General features: G+C 38.0%; 1 protein-coding gene across 1 annotated transcript in view; it reads right to left on the reverse strand.

Annotated features, from left to right (window-relative positions):
• Nucleotides 1-12575, reverse strand: part of ASAP2 (ArfGAP with SH3 domain, ankyrin repeat and PH domain 2) — a 168825-nt gene that overhangs the window by 60673 nt on the left and 95577 nt on the right. Inside the window, 2 exon segments of the mRNA XM_009332513.1 lie at nucleotides 5974-6119; nucleotides 10099-10243. Of these exon segments, the coding sequence (XP_009330788.1) occupies nucleotides 5974-6119; nucleotides 10099-10243 (291 nt within the window).

Genomic DNA, 12575 nt, shown 5'->3' on the forward strand with positions numbered 1-12575 from the left:
GAACGTAAAAATAAACAAACATGTAGCTGCCAGAACTGATGGCAGAGGCAACAGGTCAGCCAACATTTGCGAAGGGGGAAGAAGATTTCAAGTAGTTTAAGAGCCTATGGCTAAACACTGAAGTTCTTCGTTTGCCAGCCCCCCTGATTACTTTAATGAGTCTTTTCCAGAACAGTTTTGGATACTGGTGCCTGCAGTACTTCAATAGGTTTTGTTTTCTAAATCCAAGAAAAAGAAAAAAAAAAGCCTTTTCACTACTTCAGAAGTTAAATACTTTTCTTAACACGCAGATAAATAGAGCAGACCTTAGAACATTTTCTATTTAAACTAAAATTCAGGCAGCCAAACAGTGTATGATATGACTCCTATTGCCATTACTAAATTCTAGATGCGGTCCATGTACTTGGCTGTGGGCTTCTCAACCACCAATGAACTCGGGCGTGCACAAGTGGCAGTAGTACTGCCTACTGACAAATCATTGTTTAAGTTATTTTCATTTTTTTATGGCAAGTACTATTGGATTTAATACTTTCCAAGAGTTTTCCCAGTGATGTGAGCTTTAGTAAGACAAGGCAAATCAACACAGCAGGGAGCAAGTGGAAATCAGAACATCCACTATAGATGAGACGCAGTTTGTCTGAACTTTAAGCTTTTAACATCTAATCCCAAGACTTCACAAAATCATGTAACAAAGACTTGTAGCACAAACTTCCACCTTTGCACCATGCCTCCCTCTCGCACACAAGGACACAACACTGCCTTTCCGCTGTCCTCACCCTCTGCCCCACCTGCAGCGCAGTGGTGTGTCCATAGCACAAACTGCGTCCCACCAGGCCGGTGCCTGAGGTGGGACATCACCCACCACCCAGGTATGCCATAGGAAAAGTGGCTCCAGCGAAGAAGGAGCTGAACACCACTAAGTGTGCACATGGAGCTGCTGGCTCAGCTGCCTAGAAAAATGCCTTCGCACAAGGTACCAAGCATTGCCACCATGTACAACTTGGAAACAGCCCCTGTACCACCACCAATACACAGACTACAGGCTGGGAACTTCTCTACTAGGAAGTGCAAGCACAAAATGACAGGAAATAAATTTTTAAAGGTATTCTTATAAGCATAAAGTGAAGAATTTTAAAAGCAAAGGAAGAAAGAGAATTGAGGTTATTCCAGCACATCTTCCCTGCCAGTGGAAAATTCCCAATTGCACATTTTCTAACCTAGGTTAAAACACCTAAGTGGTAAGCTTCTATTGCTTTCTCTGGGACACTTCATCTGATATTTTCACAGTGAGATCCCATTTATATGCAATTTATTATTTTCCTCTTCCACAATCACAGTTATCTGTGAGGCAAACCATACAATTCCAATTCTTCTAAGCTTCCTTCATAAATCAACCTATTCAAGCCCTCATAATTTTTTGTTACTGTCCTCTGAATTCCTTCCAGTTGGATCAGTATCTTGTTGGTAAATAAAGATAAGATTCCAGGTGGAGCTGAACCCATGCCACTAAGGAAGAATTATTACATCTCAGTTTATATCCTTACAAGTGTAAATCAAACAGTACTCTTATATTTTTCCTCTCACCATTAAGCCAATCTTTCCTCAAGTGCACCAGTGAAAAACAGAAACACTGCAACTTAAATCGTTAAGCTTCACATATAATACTCCAACCTCAAATATGTGTATCTGTAGCTTTTTTAATGCACTTAACTAAGATGAGTCCTACTAAACAAAATATGCTTGTGAAGGTTCTGGCACCAAACATTTTTTTAAAAACCTTAGTCTGAACTGTTACCCTGGAAAGAAAATTCTGGGCATAAATTTCTTAAACTCATTATATGATACAGAAAAGATACTTCCTTCAGTTTTGTTATTTGTTACCTCTTACATTTAAGCAAATCTCCTTTCTTCCTATATTTAAAAAATGAAGTAAAACAGGAGCATATGGTCAGAAAAATATTATCACTGTTCTTCTATTTCTCCTGGCTAAAAATCCAAGGATTATTAATAGAAAAACTTCTCACATGGAATCTCTTCCTCCCAGCTACCTTCCACAGAGTGGAAATATCAGATTCCAGCCTCTCAATCCAGCATGTTTCATTAGCTTTAAATTTAAATAAATGAAAAAGAAAGGACAAGTCTATGTAGAAGAACAACAAATACAGAAAATGGAATTTGTTAAATAGCTACTTCATCTTCACAGATTGAACCCCTTTTCAAGGAGTGCCGACAAAGATGACAGGCAACTACAGATTTTATTTCTTCTTGGTGCAGCAATCTAAGAATAGGATTTAAAGGAAAAATATTTAAAGTGCAAACATGTTGCAATGAGCCTGTCCTTGTCCTAACATTTTTCATATTAAGACTCACACCTTTATCACTTGGCACTAAATTTATTAGGAAGACAGAGTAATTAACACAATAAGAAAGTGCCATACAGACCTAACCACCTGGGAACTGTGAGTACTACCATTCTGTCAGGAATTAGCACCGAGGTTACCATCAAGAAGCAATACTGTACATGCCACAAAAGGTATCGTGTTGCCTCTGAAAATGCCTCTAGTATTTTCTGATAGTTCACTACCAAAAAAGACATACTGACTGCTCAGTCTTCTTAAAAACATTTCTAATCCAGAAGCTGGAAGAAAAATTTGTAGCTTGATATTGGAGCTATGGCAAGAGAAAAAAAATTGCACAGTATATCATAAACTGATCCAAACAATGCAAACTATGTGTTAGAAAGGCTAAAGTGAGTAGTTACAAGGACCTGATATACAGTTAATGTCAATTTATTTCTTCCCTTAAAGATGTGTTTTATAAATCACTTCAAATGTGAAGAATCAAAGTTCTTCAAAGTTTGAGTTTTACGCACTATTTAAAAGTGCACACGTAAAAGAAGCATAGCAAAACACATATAAAAACCCCAAGACCTAAACTTTAACTTGAATAGTTTACAGTTGAATAATTGGATTCCAAGAAAAAAAACTTCAGCTGTTAATGAAACATTTTAAAACACTGATGCCTTGATAAGTCCACGAAAACATCAAAGTCTTTTGGGAAACCTTTATTAGAGAAAACAAGAACCTAAAACCCCTGTTAAAGCAGAACAACTGTATAATGGCTTTCCTTTACCTTACTAAAGACAAGTTTAAGGAAAGTCTTTTTGCAGAAGCACTTTAGAGCTACAGCTCTAAATGCCACCCAGGCCAAGAGCTGACAGAACACATCAGCTCCTAGAAACAAAAGCAAAATATATGACGAAGCAAAACTTGACAGTAGCCCTAAGGTTTTGCCAGTGTTAATAGCTTTGGCATCTGTTCCAGTCTGAACATGTCCTCTCACTTCCTTGCAGATTCCCCACTCATTTCAGCTAAAATCTTCTGTGGAAATTCAGCACCCTATGAAACTCCAGGGACAGGTCAATTTAAAAAGAGTACCTTTCAGAATGTTTTTTTAACAGCAGCAGGTTATATGGCCCTGGCTACATTTTTGATGAAACTATTTACAACCAAAATACGTTGGGTGCTACAAGGAAACACCAGAGGAGAGGGATGTTTTTACTGCCAACATGCTTAAAGTGTTCAGAGTTGGTTACTTCATCACACTGTGAGAATGCACGGGGCTTGTTGCACATATGGCTATGACTATAAAAAAATATCACCCCAAATTATTTCCAACTACTGTATAGGACTTTTTACACTAGTCAATACCCTCTTAGAAAACTAGACCTCCATCAGTGAACTTATGCACAGATTTTCAAAGTGACCAGTTACCAACAATTTATTCTAGTGGTATTAACTTCTAATAGGCAAAGTTACATAAAACTATAATTTTGTTTCATAATTCTAGAATTCTTGTTTATAAATACGGTATTTTCAAGCAATAATGAAGTTTACAGCTTTTTTTTCACATGTATTTCTTTCTGGAGGAAACTATTTTCCTCAAGAGACACCAAATTCAAAGACCATTAGGCTCCTCTCTTTATTCAGTTTTCCTTTGCTAGTCAGAAGAAAACAAAAAACTTCAAACCTCAACAATATGAAGCATATTAGGAAAGAGCAGAACCTTACAGAGACCTGTCCTTCACGAGAGAGTATTGAAGAAGAGAGAAGGTGCCTATGCTATTGGAATGTAAAAAAAAAAAAGTACATTCATATCCATGCAAAATTATTCGCTTCAAAAATAGAGAAAATCAGAATCACAAACTGAGAAAAACTAAAGACTTAGCTACTACCTCATGACATATCCTCTTCTTATACATACAAACTGAAGCAAAAATACATAGTTGCCACTGAAAAGCAGTTCACAGCAAAAAGATTTAGAAATGTTCCTTGAAGACACACAAAACACTTACATGGATAAGAAAAGGTAATAAAAACATTCATCCCACTTCCTATAGTATTTATTTTGTTTCTATTTTCCTTTCCGGTTTGTGGAAGAAAAGTTATTCTTGTCAGAAACATTTTGCAAAGATAGTAATTACTGTTTTTAAGAGAACAAATAGCTAAGATTTTTGGTAAAACAGCAACATTTTTTAACTTTTAAAAGTCTCCTTGAAATATAATACATTAAAAGGTTTTTCTGGGGAGGGGGGTGCAGCTTTTAGTAGATTGCTTTTTAAAACCACCTAAAGATCACATTTCCTAGATCCATTTGCTTAATGAAGTCACCATATTGCAATTAATATATGATAGAGAGGGGTTTTTAGTCAACAGAAGGTATCAATTGGAAGACCCATTCTATTTCCCCTCCCATATGAGCAGTCTACCTCTATATGGGAGACTCAGACTCAGGATAACTAACTGACTCACACTCAATAAGGAAGCCTCTTCTGATATGTACTCTCAGATAGTATTTGCACATCCACAGATATTCAGATCAGTATGACCAATGTGAAATACATTTCACTGTTGATAAATACATCTGGGGCTAGATTCTCTCTCATCAATATCACGATTGGGTAAAAAGAGAGGACAGCATCAGGGAGTGAATGGGACTGCCCTAAATCCCATCAGCTGGAAACATTCCCCAAGGAACTGATTATGACCGGCTGGCTGCAAACTACAGACATTTGGTGTAGACTCACAAAAGCATTTGACATGTCTCCACCCCACTGATTTCAGCAGGGACAGACTTTTAAATGCTTGTAGGAATCTGGGTCATCTTCCCTTCCTAGCCCCTGGTTCAAGAGTTCTGTGGTTTCAAGTAAATTTGGGACTTACTCAGACATGGGAAAGGCTCTTGCTAGTAGGATGTAGTCAGAATCTGCTCTTTTTGTGCCCTCTGATTAATGTGAAATTGAGGCTGAAAATTCTCCATTCATAGTTAAAACTTCCGTTCTTCCATTTGGCTCCATCCCATTTGGCTCACTGAAGGGTGCTTTTAAGCCTTACTGGCTTCAGTCGCAGGATTGGTCCCCAGTGGACACTATTGTCATTATAGCGTTATGTTTGATTTTGTTTTCCTGACTCTCTTCCCTGAGAAGCAAAAGACTCTCTTCCAGGGACACTCAAATCTCCCTTCATAAATACAAACAGAAAGTGTGAAAAAGTAAAGTAAAAGTAACATGAACACAGAGCAAACCAAGTTGGGTTTTGCTGGTTTTACAATTTTAAAGCAATTTGGTATGTGTGTTTTATAATACATGTTGTAACTACTTTATTGTGGGAAGCTTTTAGATGTAAGAATTATTGGAAGAGGATTTCTTGTCAGGTTTGTTTGGTTTTTGTGGTGGTTTGGTTTTTGGTTTTGGGGGGGGGTTATTTTGGTTTGGTTTTTTGGGTTTTGGGTTTTTTTTGAGTTTTGCAAGGGGAAAGGCTAGGGCATGAGACATTTTCCTAAGCTGAGAATTTTTTAAGAACAGTGGTTGCTAAAACACAAATTGTCTTCAACATGAAGAGCTGTTATAATTCAGAAATACAGCCTTCGTAATGGCCTTAAAATTTCAACATGTTTTTCTTAAGTAATTCTTACCAAATTTTTGAAGAGTGCAGTTAATTCCTTTGTAAACACAGAAAATTTTAAAAATGCTGTTCCCAAATCTGGGTCATCCCTGCAAACACAGTTGCCTCCGAATTTCTCCAGTGCTTGTGTGTACTGTTCTTCATTTTCCACGTGAGCTTCAAAAAGAGCAAAACATGAACATATCATCAGTAGATAAAAAGTTATTGAAATTACAATTGAGTTTTTAAAAAAAAAAAATTCAGAAGATTTCTTGCTAAAAATGTTTACTTGATACAATAAACATTTATTATTTATATTTTAATGCTGATATGCCAGAAAGATTATGTATCTCACTAATTCTAGTTTATGTGTATCTATCCACATGCTGTACAAAGGACAATGTGTCATCAAGACAAGACAATCATCTGACAGGTATCCACTCTAGAAAGACCCACAATATTTCTCCACTATAACCACATAACAATTCCCAACTCCTATAATGAACTTTTAGAGTCTTTTATTAACATTCTCTAATTTAACTGTGTGCTGTTATGCTTAACTGTGTGCTGAACAAAGAAACAGGAGATCAATTGTGTTGGCAGAGTCCTGGATCTCTACAATAGAAGGCAATAGATCAAATAACACTCTCAGGTCATCTTAGGAAATGGGACTACAAACTACATTACAGATGAGGACAAACCCTGTATCTATGTTAGCTCTCTGATTCAGAGCAGCAGTGGGGATCTGAAGCAAACCCTAGCAGTCTGCATTTACCACAGGCCAGTTCAGTTCTCAAAGCACTTTTGGTTCACGACAACTAGATTCCTTTCTGAGACAACAAAACCAGAAGCTCTGCCCCAGAAGCGATCCAGTGTTTAACGGAGATACTAGGTTCTGAATCACTGTGTGGGCTGCACCAATGCAAGTCATCCAGCACACAGCTAACGCTTCTGCCTTTCAGAAAGGTTTGAGCTGCACGTGTTGGGGGGTTATTCAGCCTAGGGAACGAGAGGAAATCTAGGCCTAAAGCAAGTTCCCCTGATTCAAATATAAAGGAAAACTGAGGGGCCTCAGTCTTAACTACTTCAACCTACTGATTCACTCCTAGGACACCAGATTACTTGCTTGTTTAGACAGGCATAAAATGTCAATTTGATCTGTGGAATAAAACAAAAAGTGTTTCTGAACCCAAGCTTAGTGACCATGTCAAGCTTAAGCACATGGACAAAGCACACCAAGTTGGCACCTGAGAAAGTTGATGTTGCCTATTTCTTATTCTAGCTGTGGCCAATTTCTAACACTTCAAAGGAAGTCAGGAAAAAACCCCACACCCTAGAAAACAAATGATGCATTAATATGAACAAAGACCCTTTCTTGGTCATTACACAAGACCAGCATAAACCTAAATAAAAGATTATTTAGAGAGGATTAATCTGTTCAAACAAGCAATGATCCAGTTTCATTTCAAGCCCATTTGTCAACACATTTAATATCCAAAGGATTCTTGATGCAATGTCCTTTCTCCAAATTTCTATGAATTAGTTCAATAAACCTAGCATGCTCCAACTTAAAAACAAGCCTGTCTGTTCACATCACTATTTGGACAGCCGTTCAAGAACTTTATTTCTCAAGTGGCTACAAATTTTCTCTAATTTCCAATATATGAAACTAAACCCCTGTGGAGTAGTGGTATAATATTGTCTAATTAAAGACTGTCATAATGTACATGCAGAATTGAAGTTACACAAACGGCATTAATTCTACAAGTTTCTACCTTGAGTGCTTGAATTTGCAGCCTGTAAAAGATAGTTTGCATAGAGCCATTCAATTTAAAAACTAAGTCCTAGCATTGAACTGTACTTATTTTTCCTCAGCATCAACAGCAGGGGCTGAGCACTTAGCAAACTTTTTGCTACTTGAGCTGTAGGATGAAGTAAGGATGTTCAACCAATACTACTGTGTGACGTACACACACCTGAACAAGCTTTGAATGAACTGGCACAGACAGCAAAAAATAGGATGTGGCAGGTCGCAACTCCTCTAGTTTACACAGCTACCCCGTAAGGTGAATTATTTCCATATTGCTTTCTGCATTCTTACTCTTTCCTGCATCCAGCTTAGCATATTTGAACCCAGGTGAGGGAGGAGGACAGGGCACAGTTCATACAGCAAAAAGAGAAGGCTGCCACTGCATGAAAACAAGGTGAAAAGGCTGCTACCATTAATTGTTGTAGTTAGATGTGCAATCAACAGCTGAACCATGCTGACTTTTCACCTTAAGAAACAAGAGCTTTCTATTCCATACAGCATCCCCAAGAGTTTTCTATTCCGCAGCATCCTAGGGACCGTTCTTCTGGATCTATGATGTATCAGATTAAACAAGGCCAACAAACCAGCAGCTCAACAGCAGTTCTGAGACATTCCTCAGAATGCTGATGGTAGTTATTGCAGCAATACTATTAGCTGAGCTGGTACTCCACAAGTCCTTCTGAAGAACATAAAATTATATTCTTTCATGCAACCCTTCAAAATACTCTCCCTGCCCTATGGTTTCTTCCTGATGGATTTTAAAAGTTTCTCTACAAACAAAAGGTTTGGAATCCATCAAAAAAAGAAATCTTAGCTAGGTTTGTTTGAGGGTTTAGAGGCTTTTCTTAAGTAAGAAACTAAATCATGTACAAATTGGAGTCACTAGCTAATCCTCCATAACAGTTTCTAAATTCACACATTAAAAAAGAAAGCCAAAACATGTATACTTAATACTCAGGGCACCTATATTAAAAATCCAGTAACTGTGTTCTTATGAGTGCAGGGCCACAGTTTTTGTTTTGTCAAAAGAAACCCCAAGGGCTGGCAAGTGGCTGAGTTAGTGATATTTCTGGTGGTGGAAGATAAATGCCTCCAAACCTTTATTGTCAAGATTGGGCAGCATGAATTTAAAAACTAGGCAAGGTACTGATTTTATGCAAAAACTGTAGTGATTTGCTACAATGCTCTAACAAGTACACTGATTATGAGGCATAGTCAAGCACTCAAAAATTTAAAAAAAACCCCAACCAACCAAACAAAAAAAACAGATGAAAGGGTGCCAAATAAATATGTAACAGATGACACAGCTCCAGACAAATCTTAAACTGGACCCTCCACGATCCAAAGATAACAGCTTCATTATGTTAGGCAAGAAGGAACTTCCTTTCAATTAGCTGATAAGAATTATACCACAACAGCAGTTCTTGTTATAACCTTATATCTGAACACCAACATGCTCACAAGTTCTGTCAGATACTGGTGGCTCTCCAAGGTCTCCAGGCCTATTTATTTTGCATATAATACAGGTTTTGTTAGCTCTAATTGCTATGAACTGCAAAGCGAGAACAAAAGCCAAAAAAATGCTGTTTCTTATCCACAAAAACAAATGCTGTTTCTTATTCACAAAATGCTGCTGATCCACAAAAACAAAAGCTTCGGTTATTTTTTCACAGCAGATGAACACACAAAACTCTATGAGATTGGCACACATATGAAAATGCATGCAGCAACAGTTCTTTGTATTTTCATCAGCATTGTAAGAGAAATATCTGACTTGGGGCATTCATGACAATAAAAAATTGCAGCTCATCAGCTCTCTCTTGTCATGAAGTTCTCAACATACGTAACTGGAAGCCATCAGGAAGGATAAAGTTTCACAAAGCAGTAGAGCCTACGTAGCTTCTTATTGCTGCCAAAGACAGTAATTTCACCCCTCCCATGCCCTCAGCTTTCGATGATACGTATGCCTTACCACTTCAGGTGGTCATCTAATCCCAGTTGATTTCACTGCATATGCAGCTTTATATGAGCTAAAAAATCTCATCTAGGGATCTGCCAAGCACCGGGGGTGGCAAAAGGAGCAGGTAGCCCAGATCAGGTGGAAAGAGGAGAGCACGGCTTCCCCACTTGGTAGCAGTATGCCAGCTAGATAGGTTCAGCTACCTCACAAAATTTCATCCTTACTGAACTCATGATCAAGCAGCTAGTTCAAGACTGCTATTTAAAATGTACATTTTTCTCTTCTCAGAGTTACCCATATAACTCTTTCTGATTCAGTAAGACGACTGACTGTTTAAATCTTCCAATTTCACAACTATAAACTACCAGGAATTATTATGTACTTACCCAGACCAGATATGTTTATGGCTTTGACAGATTTCTTCATTTTATAGAGAACAGTTCGGTCAACGTCCAGAGCCTAAAACAAAAGAGAAGAATTAAATGTGAAATACTGGATTGTCCCCTTGTAGACCTGTGCCCTGGAAACCTTCTGTAATTATAACACTATTACATTAGTTAACTTTATTTCTGTAATTAATAAATTACTTGCCAGTTGCTCCCACCCACATCCATACAACCTATTATGTCCCCTTGTGCACAAAAATACATCATCCCTCTTTCGCTGGTGACTAGCATCGTGTATACCCAGCACCATCTAAAATGAAACTATTTACACAATATCTTCTTCCTATGTTAAATTATTAAAGCAGCTTAAAACAGTTTCAACCCATCATATGTTCTGACACTGCTGAAGAAACAAGCAATATCACTTCCCCAGGCAGAATATTAAAACTGGAATTTAATTTCAGTTTTCCAGAATAATTTAGTTAATTAATTGCACTCCCAACCATATGAACTTTCTCACTGCTACGCTGAACAAAATAACTTGCATATCTCTCAAACATCCCTCACACATTTTATCACTAGGCAAAGCTTTCACCAACACAACATAAAATTCAAGTTTAAATCCTGTCCAGCATACTCAAGCACTTATAACCAATTTCTTTCAAAGAAAGAAGTGGAAACAGGCAACCATTTTGCTTACTGAAGTGAAATATGGGCAGACCCAAAAATGTACAATTGTTCCGGAACAGAGAAGCAGAATTACGGTTATTCAAATGATTTAAAACAAACAAACAAAAAAAAAACCTTTGTGAAACTGCAAGAAAATTTAAGTATGAGTTCCAGAGATGGTAATGTCTTTAGACCCCACTGAAGAACAATACTGAACACTACAAATTATATTACGCCAAGAGCTGTTTAGCACAATACATGCTAAAAAAGCAAACAAAAAGCACCAAATTCATTCCAGTTTTCATTCAAAAGATTTCAGTGAATCGCAGCAGCTACACATCTGACCTACCATTGGTTTATTGTTAATAATTTGTGTAAGAGAAATGATGCAGAAAAGTCAGTCCCAAGGACCCTATGCAATTATTTCAACATACTGAATGCAAAAGGAAATATTATCCCTCATATTTATGGGAGTATTCTTAAACTGAATCCATTCAGACCACAAATAGCTGGGCAAAATCTTTGCAGCATTCCTTGGAAACCAACAGATTTAGATGTTGCCTTAACGTTAACGTTACAGTTTTATGGTATTACTATATTCATTGAAGTTTTACCTCCAGCATCTTTATAGTTCACATCTGAAACATATTAGCAGCAGAAGTGCAGAGGCCTTTTCACATGGAATTCTGAAGTACAGAGGAAGGGGAAAAAAAAAAAAAAACAACTAAGAAAGCCCATAAAAGTCACACACAGCTCTATTCACCCTCATCAGCAATTTGAATTGCATGCACTATAACAAACCTCTACACAGTGCGATCTCAAAGGTTAGATTAGTCACCTGTCTGGATGGGAGTACACGAAGTAAACTCCCTCATTGTGTATTCAGTGATTTCTGAAAAATAACCTCAGAAAAGCACCATCTGATCAGCTGACTACAGAAGAATGATAATTTCATCGACGACTGCATCTAAGGGCAATTACCCTCTTGGAGACAAAGCGAAAGGAACGTCTCCAACTACAAGCATTGCAAGTAACAGTCCAAAGAGAAGGCTGACGGCCAGAGACTTAAAAGTTATAGATTCAGTTCCCAGCTAAGTCTCAGATTTGTGTGTGCAGTTGATAAATTCTTTAATCTCTGCACCTTAGTTTGGGGGAGGGAGAGAAGAAAAAAAAAAAAAGAAGACAGTACTTCTTAAAAAAGAGAAGTGTTGGAAGGATAAACACATTGGATGAATTATGAACCACTTGTACTACTGTGGTCAGGGATCCAGACAGACCTATGGATTCATAAAATCTTCTGGCCCATGAATGCCTCAGTCAGAAAGCACAGACGCTCAGTAAGGGAAAAACTTCAAGTCCTCTTCCTCAACCAAAGTGACCATTTAGGTTTGCAACTTCTCTCAACCAACTCCCACTTTCCCTGGGATTAGGCAGTAGAAGAGCAAACCCGTAAGGCACAGCATAGCCAGAGTCGAACAGAAATGATAGCTAATGCCCCTAACACACCAGTGATGGTAATTCAAGCATCTAGCTATCTCAGCCAGCCAGTCCACATAAAAATTCAAAACAAGGATGACAAGAACAAAAAAACCCACAGACAGTACTGAGGGCAACAGAACAAGCAAAACCTAAAGCCCTAATGTGGTGAAAATGTACTGCCAGGTCAGGCTTCCTTAGGTCCTCCCTTCTTCCCCCACCTGCCTTTTCAGCTGTGCCAGTGCAAGTGCTTGTGGGGATGTGTCATAAACCACAGGAGACAAGCAAACCGTGTTTAAAATGATGCTGGAGGGGGGGGGGGGGGAGGGGGT

The sequence above is a fragment of the Pygoscelis adeliae genome, unplaced genomic scaffold (genome assembly GCF_000699105.1).
Source record: "Pygoscelis adeliae isolate BGI_AS28 unplaced genomic scaffold, ASM69910v1 Scaffold168, whole genome shotgun sequence".
Classification (NCBI taxonomy): Eukaryota; Metazoa; Chordata; class Aves; order Sphenisciformes; family Spheniscidae; genus Pygoscelis; species Pygoscelis adeliae.